This window comes from Octodon degus, unplaced genomic scaffold (genome assembly GCF_000260255.1).
Source record: "Octodon degus isolate 3935 unplaced genomic scaffold, OctDeg1.0 scaffold00098, whole genome shotgun sequence".
NCBI lineage: Eukaryota > Metazoa > Chordata > Mammalia > Rodentia > Octodontidae > Octodon > Octodon degus.
The window spans coordinates 575,506-588,622 of NW_004524674.1; the positions used below are offsets into that span (position 1 = coordinate 575,506).

Here is a 13,117-nt window from a genome sequence, read left to right on the forward strand (position 1 = left end):
AGGAAGAAGAAGAAGAAGAAGAAGAAGAAGAAGAAGAAGAAGAAGAAGAAGAAGAAGAAGAAGAAGAAGAAGAAGAAGAAGAAGAAAGAAAGAAGGAGGAGGAGGAGGAGGAGGAGGAAGAGAAAGGGGAGGGGAGGGGAGGGGAGGGGAGGAGTCCCCAAAACAAGAACAAAAAGCAAAGATGCCCAGCAGGGCTGACTTCCATTTTTACATCACCATTTAAGTACCAGGTGCCCAGAAATGGAAGCTGAGGCTTTCTCTGCTCCCAGGAGACCCTTACCTTAGGGAAAGCAGTAGCAGAGCCCATCTACCTCTGGCCTGTTCAGTGGGCGCTGGCCTCTGTCTTAGTAGTGGCTGGTTTGATGGAAGGTTAGACCAAAAAATAGCTGGTAGCACAACCACGCCCCACTCGAAGGAACCTTGACCGAGTCAGCTCCTCAGACTCAACAGTGGTATTGCTTCTTGCTCACTACTTGCCCTAGACAGGGATTCCACCTGCCTCAGTATCCCCATCTTGACCACAAGGTTCTGCATTCCTTCCCAACAGCACAGCAACTGGTCAGAAAGGCCTCCCAGTGGATGGAAAGAAAGAGGCTTGTGAGGTATCCTGTGGGCATCCCAGAGCTTGGGAGGCAGACCCTAGGTGGGGGAATGCACAAGGCAGTAAGTAGGGAGGGGGCCCAGACTCACCCGATGACATAGACCAGAACCACAAGCTGGATAAGCCGGAAGGTAACGCCCACCTTCTTGTTGCGCACGAGCACCATTCGAGGGGTGTCATACTCGAAGAAGAAGCCAGCCAATTCACCCTGCAGTCGCCGTACCATGGTGGACCAGACTGCGGCTCAGAACAGATCCCCCTTCACGGCCTTTGCTGTCACGGGGAACAGGGCATTGATACCCACGTCTACACAGTGGAGATTCGAGGTGCTTCTCAGCCCCAGGGAAAGCTGGGCAGGGCAAGTGGGGCCAGAGGTCAGGAGTCAGAGGTCAATTAGAGTTGCTTGGGTTGGGAGAGAGACTCCTGGGGTGGTCAGAGCTGCTCTGGGCCCCTGATAAGAAATAAACTGCGGACCAGCAGTGCCCGTGACAAATAAATCCCAAAGATAGACAGAGGCGGGGCCGATGGGGCCACTCAGGCCCAGCCCCACTGTCCCTCCTAGCTCCGCCTAGGCTCTGCTGGGCCTCCGGAAATGGGGCTGTTGGCCGGAAACCACCAACCACCAGTTACAAGGACAGAGATAAAGCTATCAGCCATCCCCCATTTGCCATGAACCCGACAGGACAGAGCTGGGGGATCTGGCCAGGGCCTGGGTGGGGAGCTGGGGTGGCCTCAGGCTAGCACTTCCCCAAAGCCAGGCATGCTCTCACACACCAGCTCCTCAGCTTCCAGGATGAGTAGCTCAGGCCCTGGGGGCTGCAGGGAGTCGGGAAGAAGACAGGGGATGGCAGCTTCAGGTCCTGCTGCCCACCACTTCCTGAGCTTGCCCACCCACCCTTTTCAACCACCCTTGGCCATCGGGCCTCAGACTCAGGCCTGGCCTGTGCCATCAACTGCAGCATTAGGCTGGCCTCTCGGTTTCCCAGGGCCCTCTCCATCCATCCATCTGTCCCGCCCTGGCCACACCCCTGACCACACCCACCCCTACTCCCAGCCTCCAGAGCTTGAAAAGAAGGCAGATTTCTAGGTAAGGCAAGGGTCACAGGTCACACAATGCTCTGGCCCCCTAATACCCAGCCAAAAAACCTGACATTAGCTATCCTCCACTCTGTCACTTGTCTGTGGATGTTGGGACATTGCCTTACCTCTCAGAGCCCACTTCCTCATTGAAAGGAGGGACCTTCATGGCACCAGGTCGAGGTCCCTGGAGGACAACACCAAAGAAGGAAGACTGGAGACCACTGCTGACTTTGGCATCCAGCCCCTGCCCACCTTAACAGTAAGCAAGGCCCAGAGCTGGATGCCGCTGAAACCCCAGCCCTTACTTTGCAGATGAAGTTCAGAGGAGCAACATGAGGAGCCCAAGCCTCCCTTGGGTGGTACTGAAGGCTCAAGTTTGATGCAGGGCCTCCCTGCACCCATCTAAGCTGCCCCACCATGCCACCATGCCGTCTGATAAGGAATCTCCTTCTGGCAGGATATTAGCTGGGAAATTACTCTGGGCAGGGAGCCAGGCTCAGGGCAGGGAATCCCAGGCACTCCCAACTGTCTATGAGCAGAGCTGCTTTCTGGACAGCACCGGAGCCCAGGCACTTCCCACCCCTCAGGCTCATCCCTGAGACAAAATCCATGCATCCCACAGACTGGCTGGCCAGTCCAGCAGAGACCTCTCCAGCTCACCTGTCTGACGCCACCTTCAGAGAGTGCTGGGAGAGAACAAAGTCCTGTAGGTTTTGATTTCTTATTTCTTAAATAACAGCATCTCATCAAGTTGTCCAGGATGATCTTGAACTTGCAGTCTTCTGGGCTCAGTATTCCAAATATAGGATTACAAGTGCACTGTAGTTCACTTTGCCCATCCTGCATTTTTGTAAGAAAAAAATCCAGAGATCGTGGGAGCCAGACCTGGGGCAAGCAGCACATCCCCTTGGGTTGCTCTTGACCCCAAATAAAAGAGCCTGCCCCTCTCTCAGCAGACCCCACAGCTGGGGCAATAGGAGGCCGGGAGCAAGCAGTCTGTGGTGGGAGTGGGTGTGTGCTAGGACAGTCAGCTCTTCCTGCCCAGCCTGCACCCCTGCTTCTCCCTGACACTCACACCATGTTCTGGCACTGAATGAAAATGAGAAGAAGGAAGAAAGATGAGACAGGAGGAAGCCTGGGAAGGAGGGAGGGAAGAAAAGGAGAGGGAAGGAAGGAAAGCAGTCACTGCCCTGGTCTGTACCTCTCACACCCCTTTCATCTCCTCCTTCTCCTCCTTCTCCTCTTCCTTCTCTTCCTTCACCTTTTCCTCCTTTTCTCCTCCTCCTCTGTTCCTCTTCCTTCTCTTCTCCCCACTCCAAGAAAGACAGATAGGTAACAGACAAGCTAGTTTGGGGTACACACGTGCCTCTGTCATGGTCCAGGTGTGGACACAGAGGAGCTTTGCACTGGGAGACTTCAGCAAATCCAAGAGTGACAGAAGACAAGTTTCTTTTCTTGTTAATAATTCAGCAAGAGTAGGCCAGCCCACTCACAGTTAGTGTCTCACTGTTTCTAAAATGCATCTTTCTTGTATTTATCCCCAACTCCAGCATCCTCAGGGACACTGTGTTCATTCTAGGCTTCTTCAGGGACACAGGTAGACAGGTCAAAAATCCAAATTTCACATGCTAGAATTTGGCAGGATTTCTCTGTGAGGTAGGTACTAAAAGGTAGGTACTAGTACCCCCATTATACAGATGCAGAAACTGAGGCTCTGGAAGTTGAACACCTAGTCCAAGGTCACAGAACAAGTAGTTCTCATGTCCAGTGATGACTGGGAAAGAGGCTCCCCAAAGTCTGAGGGCTTGGCTCAGGGCCCACTCAAAGACTCCAGCACTTGAGATCTGCTAGACCTGCCTTATAAGCCCAAAGGCTGGGTTGCCGGCTTGGGTTTTGGGCCAGGCCTTGTAGGGATACAAGGCCCTGCTGCCAAGCACTCGGCCCCAGGATGGCCTCCCCTGCCTGGCTAAATTTAGCGGCTTTGTGGTGTGTGGAGGGGGCTGGTGCCCATCCTGGGGCTACTGCCCAGGCCTGGAGGCCAGCCCAAGCCCTCCAGGATGTGGACACAGGCTCCAATCGGCCTCCTTAAACACTCAGGGTTCTGAGGATACAGGGACCACACCTCAATCCCACACCAGTTGGGCCTGCCTTGGCGCCCCAGAGGCTCTTCCAACGCAAATCCCTCCAATGCCACTGGGACAAGGCCCGGGCTGCCCTGACAGAGTAAAGGGATGTCTGTACCCAGGGCTGGACCTTGGCACCGCTGTGCCCTGTGGGGTGGGCTTCTCTTCTTGTCACACAGCTTCTCAGACTGTTTCCTTCCCCCTCCACAGGCCACAATGAAGTAGTGTCCAAGGAGTGGCATCTGCTATCCTCCCTCCTTTTGGCTGTTTTCTCTCAGGTCCCCAGAAAGAAGGGGTCTCTAGGGGCTGGGCTGACACCCTGCTAATCCAGCACCGAGCACTCACTCAGGAGGCGCCGCCATCTCCTCAGCTCCCGGGGTGTGCACACCTTCATCCCCACACAGAATCCCACTCCTGCTTTCCTCCTCTCTGTCTCCTGCTTTATTTTTCTTTTAGGACAGGGTCTCTCCCATACTCTTATGTGAAATGAAGTAGGACACACACATTTATTACCACGTTGTTTCTCTGGTGTGAGAAACTGCAAGTGGAAGTGAGGACCAAAAATTATAGTGGGTATTGGTAAATGGAGAGCAAATGTTAAATGAGAAGGGCAGCAATGAAGGGAGGAGGCGGAAAGGAAAAAAGGGACAAGAAAAAAAAAAAAGAGAATAAAAGAAGTAATGGAAAGTATGAAAACAAAGTAGAAAAAGTAAAGCCATATTAATATGCTGAGCTGTAAAAAGCTCAAGTCAACAACTTTGGATATTGCCAGTCTTATGGAAAACCCACTACTATTATGGACTACTGGACTACATTGGGAGATTCTGCTGAATTCAAGCACCTACAATATTTAAATGACAATGGAATGTCCATCTCTGACAAAACTAGCCAAAAAAGTGGGATAGAAATGATTGACCCTTTTGTATCTGTATACTCAAAATAGGATATACAGCTCCATTCTCTTAATTCAATGAACAGAGAGGTTTGTTCTAATAGTGTTCGAGGCAGGATATCGTGTCTGCATCTTGTACAATGAATAACCACTAAGACAACAATATGCAATGTATTAATTATTGAAAATGTGCCAGTAATTGGTTGTGAAACTGTCTCACTGATATTTGTTTCTCAATAAAATTATTTTTAAAAAGAAATAATGGAAACAAAGCTTTTGTAAATAAGGATAAGAGGGGTTGATGGAAGGAAGGGGAATGAGAAAAAAAGAAGTAAGATGTATCATGTACAGGTGCAAATTCCCTATGATGGGGCTGGGGATACAGCTCCGCAGCATAAGCACCTGCCTGGTAAGAGCAAGGTCCTGAGTTCAATCCCCAGTACAGTCAAAGGGGAAAAAAAAAATTAGGGGTTGGTGAGATAGCTCAGTAGAATAAATGCTTGCCTGGCAAGTGCAGGGTCCTGAATTCAATCCCCAGTACCACAAAAAAAAAAAAAAAATCCCTATGATGAATGTGATCATTATGTATATCTATGTTATCTATATACCAAAAAAAAAAAAAAAAAAAAAAGACAGGGTCTCTCTTTGTAGTTCAGGATGGACTTGAACTCACAGCAATCCTCCTGCCTCAGCTTCCTGAGTGCTATGTGCCATTATCCTCAGCCATTTTTCCCCTTTCAAATCAAACTGATTGCAGTGCAATTAGCATATGATAAAATGTGCCATTTTAGCTACTCTGGAGGCTGAGACAAAGGACGGTAAGTTAGAGGCCAACCTGAGCAACTAAGCAAGACCCTACCTTAGAAAATAAAAAGGCATGAGGATACCACTCAGTAGTAGAGCGTCTCTGGGTTTGGTCCCCAGTATCAACACACACACACACACACACACACACACACACACACAACCAGCTTCTGGGTGCACAATTCCAGCACTTGGGGGCTGAGGCAGGTGGATTGCAGGCTCAAGACCAACCTGGGCTACACAGGGAGAACAAGGCCAGCCTGAGCATGCAGCAGTGTCACAGGGAAGTGACTCCCAACCCATTAGCTGTCAGATGCATTGAGTTTGTGTCTCTCAATAACTAAGGAATGGATACAGGGACAGGGAGACCAAGAGTAGGAAAATTTTATTAAGAGAAAGCCACTGAGAGATAGAAGCAGTCTTGAAAGGGGGTTGCCACCAAGGCTCTTTGTCCAGGCATAATTTATACACAAAATCACGATCTGGGTTACTACAGGTCAAGCTTCAGTCAACCTGTAGGATTACAAGTACAGTATCTTAGCACTTCAGCTTGTCTGTAACTTTTTTTTTCTTTGCGGAACCGGGGATTGAACTCAGGCTCTTGCACTTGCCAGGCAAGCGCTTACTCTACTGAGCTATCTCCTTGGCCCCTATAGCTTCTGACATAAAGATCAAAGATGTTTCAGGGAAGGGATAGAATACGGGTCAGGACAGATGCCTCAGTTAGGCTCCCTGGACCAGGCAGTGCTGATTACAACCCCCAGCTGTGCTCCATCTCCGGGGAGGCCCACAGGCCTGGATCTCTTCCAGTTCATCCCGTCACCGTTTAGAAGCATCTCACCTGCACTGACCCGTTTGAGGGCTCTGTGCCTTGCTGCCTGCCTGTTAACTTCTCTCTAACTTAACTGTCTCATAGCAAGACTCTGTGTCAAAACAAAAACAAAATTTTAAAAAGGGGAAAGAAAAAAGTACCCAGGTTTCCTGAACTCTGACAAATGCATGTAGCCATCCCTCCCCGATCCTGGCATTCCAGAAGGGTCCCCCTGCTCATTTGCTGTCCATCTTTGCCAGCTCGCAGGCCTGGGTATCACTGGTTTGCTCTCCCTTACAGAACTGCCCTGCTTTGGCCAGGTGTGCTGGCTGTATGCCTGTCATCCCAGCATGGGGCAGCCCAAGGCGGGAGGATTGCAAGTTCAAGGCCATCCTGAACTATGTAGTGGGAGCCTATGCGAAAAAGAGAAAAAGAGGGGCTAGGGAGATAGCTCAGTAGAATAAGTGCTTGCCTGGCAAGTGCAAGGGCCTGAGTTCAATTCTTTTCTAGAACTTCATAAAAGTGGAATCACAGTGTCCGGCCTCTTCCAGAAAGTCAGCGCAGCGGTTTCCAGCCTGCTCCATGTTGTGCTTGTGTCCACAGGTCACACCTCTCTGATGCACAGCAGTGTCTGGTGTGGACACTGCAGTTGGCTCAGCTTTCATCTGTGGGTGGTCACTGTGGGCTCTGTATCGAGCAATGCTGCTGCGGACACCAGAGCTGTTGGGTGCATGTCTCCCTCTCCTCCTGCCTCTGGTCTTGCGCCTCCGCTCTCTTAGCTCGCTGTGCAGCTCAGATTCCTTGTCCCTCATGGGGAAGGGGGACCCAGGGGCATTTTGGCAGCTGCCACCAGAGCCAGACAGGAGCGTGCTGGGGCCTGCCCCAGAATTCCCTCCTGGGTGAGCACTGTGAGGTGAGGAAACCTCTCTGTTTACCTTGGCCGCCCTGCCCTGGCCTGTGGACTCCATGCTGTGGCTGGATGGAGCCAGACATGGGCAGGCCGGGGTGGGGGTGGAGGGGGAGCAGGCCTGGCCAGGGAGTTCAGGAGGCGGTGGAGGAGGCTGGAGTCGCACACCTTTCACACCATCGGCCCATCCCAGCTCCCCGCCCTGCTGGTCCCCTGTGATGAGGCAAGCCAGGTGGCCAGAGCCTTGGAGGGCCTTGCTTGCTTCGCCTATCACTGCAGTCCTACCCACTGCCTGGCCCATCCCATAGGGTTGGCTGGAGACCAGGGGAAATGAATGAGGAAACCGACCATTGCAGATGGCCCAGATGACCAAGGGAACCTTCTGCCTACCGCGGCCCAAGCCTCCCTCCCCAAACCTGGCTGCCCCTCAAGGTGAAGTCTGTCTGCTACAGCTGGCTGCATGGGCTGGCCACCTGCAGACACCAGGCCAGTCCTCAGAAGGGCCCTGTGCTTGTCTTAATGCTCTGCTGTCACTTTTTTTTTTTAATTGGTGCTGGGATTGATCCCAGGGTTTTCACACTGACCTACAACTCCAGCCCATTTCTATTTAAGACCAGGTCTCACTAAGGTACAAAGTTTCCCAGGCTGGGGTCCAATTTTGTAGTCCTCCTGCCTCAGCCCCTCAGTGTACTGCGATTATGGTAGCATTCCATCTCACCCACTCATCTCTGTCATCCTCCATGACTTCTTGTGTGTGCGGTGCTTGCTGGGGATCAAAAGCAGGTCAAATGACCGGCGAGCTAGCTATACCTCAGACCAGAAATTCTTGATTTTTGGATAGAGGGGTCCATAGTTCTTATTTTGAAATAGGCCCTGAAGATTATGCATTGTTTGGACCTGCGTCTGGCCATCTTAGCCCTCCCCTCAGGACAGCTGGGGAAAGCACTACAATAAATAAGCCTTCGTATGTCTTCTTGCTAGAGAGAAGAATCAAGGGACGTGGCTCCCAGGAGGGCAGCACCACCTGAGCCCTGCCAAGGCTCTTGGGATACTGTAGGCTGAGGGAAGCCTCGGTAGGCTGCTGTTGTACTTCTGATATGGGTTTAGGAGGGCCAAGGTAGGCAGGATCCTGCTGGGTGGAGGGGAGGGAAACAGGGAAAGCTCAGGCGGGTCCCAGTGGATCCCGACACAACTGCCAGGGCCAGGAGCAGGCATCCTCTACGCAGCACAAGTTCTGACATTCTAAGTCTTGGTCCAGCCAGCCCTGACTCAGGCTAAGTCCTAGACCCTCTCCCCTCCCTTCCTGCCCCCTGCCCTGCTTTCCTTAGAGGTCATGCACAAGCCATAACGTTTCTTCATCTTTGGAACACAGCAGTCAACTATCAGTGCTATTCTTGTGACAGTCATGAGAGTCAGCCTGTCCTATATCTGCCACTGGGATGTGGTCTCCCCAAAGTCAGTCAAAGCCTTGTCTTGGAGGAAGATGTGGATCCTGGCAATTCAAGCAGTCCAGATCTTTGCCTTCCTGGAGTACAGAGGTGGGCAGGCCCCATGTAGACACCCAGACAGATGGGGCCCATGCTTCAGGAAACAGCTGCAGGCACAACACTGCCCCATACACACAGTCTTTATTTCTCTACAAAATGGCAGGTATGTCAGCAGGTGGGTGCAGGGCCCTGCCACAGGCATGACTCTCCCGACTTGGTTTCTTTCATGGCCCTTCCAGAACTCGAGAGAGAGAGGGGAAGGAGGAGGCCGTGGGGTAAGGAGCTCTGCAAGGGTGACCCCATTTGTCTGCAAGACCAGCTGAAGGGGCTTGTGATTCTGGGGACTAGCACAAGGATGTGAATCTTGATTCACATATAAAATAATCACTTTGTGCACTCTCAAGGAGGGGTGGAGACAGACACTGTTCTTTGCTACAGCTAGCTGGTTTTTGCTAAAGGAGCAAAAGTAGAGTTATTAGAAAAACCCGTCCATCCAGTGTTGTCTTCTACCACTTGACACAGACTCACAGATGTGCTGAATTCCTCCAGCCCTGAGGGACTGCAAGAGTCCCAAGTAATTATCCTTCCTGATATCCTGCTAGCTCATGGGTGTGTGAGTAGGAGGGATGGACAAAGAGGGACGCCAAGAGTGTAGGAGACTCAGCATCACCGAGCTGTGCCAGAATGGTCACTCAGGAGGGCACAATGGTCAGGCACCCGTGGGTGCCCAGGGACATAAACAGGTTCCTTCTCTTGGCAGACCAGGCAACCCTAAGCTGCTTGCTTAGGATAGGGAAACCTGAGTTGGAGAAGTAAGCCAAGCTGGGTCAGGTGGCCCAGTGTCTCCTGGGAAAGAGGGTCCTTGCCAGCCCCTTCTCCCAGCACCTTGTGTCCTCCCTGCCCTTCAACCCCCTGATGCCTGGAGACAGGCTCCAGCTCTCAGGAGGGGACAGCCGAGTGAAGGGGGCTGCCGGCCTTTCTGTCCACAGCTGGGCCCAGATGGCCCCTTGGGCCTCCCTCTCTGGGCCAATCAGGTTCCAGGCTAGGCATTAAGAAGTCAGAGTCAGTCCCAAGGGCCCCAGGAATCCTCTGTCAGTGTGGAGGTCCTGGTCACCAAGTAAATACCCATCCTCTAGCAAGGGGAGCATCTCCAGGATTCCCCGGGAAGGGATTCCACCTCTTGTGATCTGTGCCAGCTCTGGCTTCTTAGAAGCCCCAGCCAGAACTTCCCAGGAGGGTCCAAGAGAGACAGACTACCGAGCCTCCAGCTCAGACAGATGTGGGGACAGGGACCCGCAGCCTGGGCCTGGGCCTCAGGGTGGACCTGCAGCCTGGGCCTGGGCCTTGGAGTGGCTGTCTTGGCCTCAGGCAGGGTCTGGTGGCAGGTGGGTGGGCTCAGTGGCAGGGGAGGGAAGTGAAGGCAAAGCTTGGGCACCATCAGTCTGAGGTTGTCACTGGAGGCTCCGCTCGGTTCCCAGCATTCACTTCGGGTCCCTTTTTTCTGGAAGACAAACCGGAGAGCATTCAGGCAGCTCCTTCCTCAGCCCTTTCCTGTTTCTCTGTGAACAGCCCAGGCTCCCAGAGCCTCCTTCCTCCAGATCCTGGCCTACCTGCAGCCTCACTGGCCCTCTTGGGTTGCAGTCTGGGGAACACAGCTGCTGCCTGGCTGTCCTTTCCTGTGTGCTGCTACTCCTCCTGCATGCCCCGTGTCCATCCACAGCCCTGACCCACCCCAGAAGAATTGTCCTCTTGCCTTTCACTTTGGAGAACCAGCCCCCACCATCAGGAGGTCCAGAAAAAGGATCATCCTTGCCGCCTCCTCCTCCATCCCATACTCCCTGGCCTAATTTCAGCTAATTTGCTCCAGCTGATCTTTTCTTTCGCTTTTCCCCTCCCTCAGGGCTTCAAGCTCTCAGGGTCCTGCCCACCCTATACACATGCCCTTACTGCCACATTTCTGCTGCCAGCATCATGCCAGGGATCAAATCCAGCCCTGTCGTACCCTCCCATGGTCACCCACTGCCTTCAGAATGAAGCCTAGGCCTGCCTTGTACCCTGGACCCTTCCAGATCTGCCCCATTCTGCCACCCCAGCCCTTTCCTCCCCAGGTCCGGCCCTTGACAGCTGTTTAGCCACACCTGGGCAGAGCCAGGGGTGGGACCAGAGGACCCCCTCACCCAGCCCACCGAGCACCAAACCTGCACCCACAGCTCTCCCCAGGACACATCCCTCGTAAATGACCAGGAAGCCACGAGCATCATGCTTCAGCTAGACTTCCCTAAAAGGCTTGGGAATGTAAAGGGTCCCCTCTTTCACCTCCGCCCTGCCTGGCTTTAGGAGGCCCCGGGGACTGGAGCTGCCCACGGCTCAGGACAGAGCCAAATGGGCTTCCAGCAAGCTTGTCCCTCTCTCCACCTCTCAGACCCAGCTCTCCGTGCCCAGCTGGGTCCCTTCTGATAGCCAGATCAGACTTCATGGGGATAACAATCCACATCTCTGGTCAATGGTGTCACCCGGAGCTAGCTCAACACTTGGTCTCCTCTGCAGACCAGCCTCCCTGTCTTCACTGTCACCTCCTCCAGTCTGTTTCCCATGGTTGCCACACCCTCCCCACTGCCCAGAAGACAATGGCATTCAGGAGCCAGGCTGCCTCTGCCTGGACACCAGGCTCAGCTCCATCAGAGCCACCCCCCCCCACCATGGCCGTATCTGTCCTCTCACACCTCTACATTAACCCCGAGTCTTCCAGGCAGCACCACAATCCCAGCCGGGCAGCCCTTTTCACTTGCCCACCCTGCACCTACCTGGGGCATCCACAGAAGGGGAGTCAGAATCGGAGCGGGCATGGAGGGTGGCAGAAGGCCTGGTCCAGCTGCCCCAACCCCATCCCTTGTGCTCTGCTTTGGCTAAGCACCAAGGTGAGCTCATGACAGAACTGTGGGAGACCAGCTCTCCACAAAGAGGAGACCGACCCATTTTTGGCCCTTTTGAAAAGATACATTTTTCACAGGCTCAGTAGGAATGGCCCATATGAGGGGTATGGGGGCCAATTGATTGCCTTGGCCCCTGTGGAATGACAGGCATGTGATTTATTTATAGCCTCCCCCACTTCCCTGGGCAGGGACACATTCCTGCCAGAAGTGGCCCCCAAAGACCCAACTGACAAGCAGTCCTCAGCCATTGCCTGGCCCAACCTAGGCCTTTCTGCAGCAGTCCAGCCTGTTCTTCTGTGGCCCCTGCCACTCTGTCCGCCATTCCTGAGTTGAAGCAGACCCTACCCTGGCACCCACCCACGAGATGACACCAAAGAGGCCAACCCGGTGTGGTCTGGGGTCCGAGCGGTAGTCAGCGGCTGCCTACTCCAGGCCTGCAGGACTGTCAGGAGAATGCCTGGATAAAGTAGGCCAGCAGAAGGGTCAGAGGTCAAGGCCCCAGCAGGGCACAGCCTCCTGGCTGTCTGGGGGATGGTGGCAAGCGAGGCCAGCGTGACAGCACGATCCTAAGCAGTGTTCCCATTGGTGGCCCAGTGAGTCCTCAAGCCCTGCAGCAGAACAGCCTGAGACACCTCAGATGATAGTCCCAAGTCCCCTCGTGTCCTCCACTTTGTGACCCCAGTGCACACAGGGAGGCTATAAGCAGCATGGTGGCCCCTGCAGAGGGCAGAGGCAGGCAGGGAGGTGGGCGCAGGCTGGCGGGGGCAGGGAGGAAGGTGTGGCCTCCACTCACCGTCCATGTGATGGCGAGACAAGTACTTGAGGACCTCATCAAGCAGGATAACGGGCAGGGATATCTGGAGCACCACCACCCACTGGCGCCCACTCAGTGGAGTCACCTGGAAAATGAGCTGCCAGAGCAGGACGGGTGGTGTGGTCACAGGAAGGACTCCAGGCCACCCTGCAGCCATCTATGCACTTTGCTTAGATGCCAACGAGCACTTCTAAGACACTCCTTATGTCCCACCTCCAAATCTCCATCCGCTGGGATTCCTTGGCCAGCAATGTGCCCTCCAACCCAGCACAACTCACAGGACAGAACCCCATCCCTGCTGTTGGGAAGTACAAGGACTGTGCATTAGGGCTGGCCAAATAGCTCAGTAGGTTAAAGCACCTGCAAGCAGGCACAGGGGCCAGGGTTTCGATCCCAGGGCCTGCCATGCTGGTCCTGCCCTTGGGGTGTGCTGAACTGCAATTGAGACTGGGCATGGTGGCATGCGCCTGTAATCCCAGCTCTTGGGGGGCTGTAAACAGTAGGATCACTACAAATCCAATCTAGTAGTGAGACCCTGAATACCCTGTAGACCCTTCCCTAAAAAAAAAAAAAAAAAAAAAAAAAAAAGTCTTTGGGCTGGGGAAATAGCTCAGTAGAATAAGCACTTGCCTGGCAAGCACAAGGGCCTGAGCTCAATCCCTTTT

General features: G+C 53.5%; 2 protein-coding genes across 9 annotated transcripts in view; both read right to left on the minus strand.

Annotated features, from left to right (window-relative positions):
* The window catches only part of P2rx1 (purinergic receptor P2X 1), a 16,105-nt gene extending 14,858 nt beyond the window's left edge, over positions 1 to 1,247 (minus strand). For 3 of the 5 annotated variants that reach the window (XM_023723369.1, XM_023723367.1, XM_023723365.1), the window contains exon 1: positions 691 to 1,063. In XM_023723369.1, coding sequence (XP_023579137.1) covers positions 691 to 827 — 137 coding nt within the window. In that variant the 5' untranslated portion in view covers positions 828 to 1,063. Of the gene's footprint in view, positions 1 to 690 lie in introns of all 5 variants that reach the window. The other 2 variants (XM_004638290.2, XM_023723368.1) reach the window with 2 other exon arrangements.
* A 7,580-nt stretch (positions 1,248 to 8,827) lies between these two features.
* The window catches only part of Atp2a3 (ATPase sarcoplasmic/endoplasmic reticulum Ca2+ transporting 3), a 30,813-nt gene continuing 26,523 nt past the window's right edge, over positions 8,828 to 13,117 (minus strand). The window contains exons 20-22 of one of the 4 annotated variants that reach the window (XM_023723363.1): positions 12,432 to 12,549; positions 12,023 to 12,095; positions 8,828 to 10,206 (exon numbers count right to left, since the gene is read on the minus strand). In XM_023723363.1, the coding sequence (XP_023579131.1) occupies positions 10,143 to 10,206; positions 12,023 to 12,095; positions 12,432 to 12,549 (255 nt within the window). In that variant the 3' untranslated portion in view covers positions 8,828 to 10,142. Of the gene's footprint in view, positions 10,207 to 11,995; positions 12,096 to 12,427; positions 12,550 to 13,117 lie in introns of all 4 variants that reach the window. The other 3 variants (XM_023723362.1, XM_004638293.2, XM_023723364.1) reach the window with 3 other exon arrangements.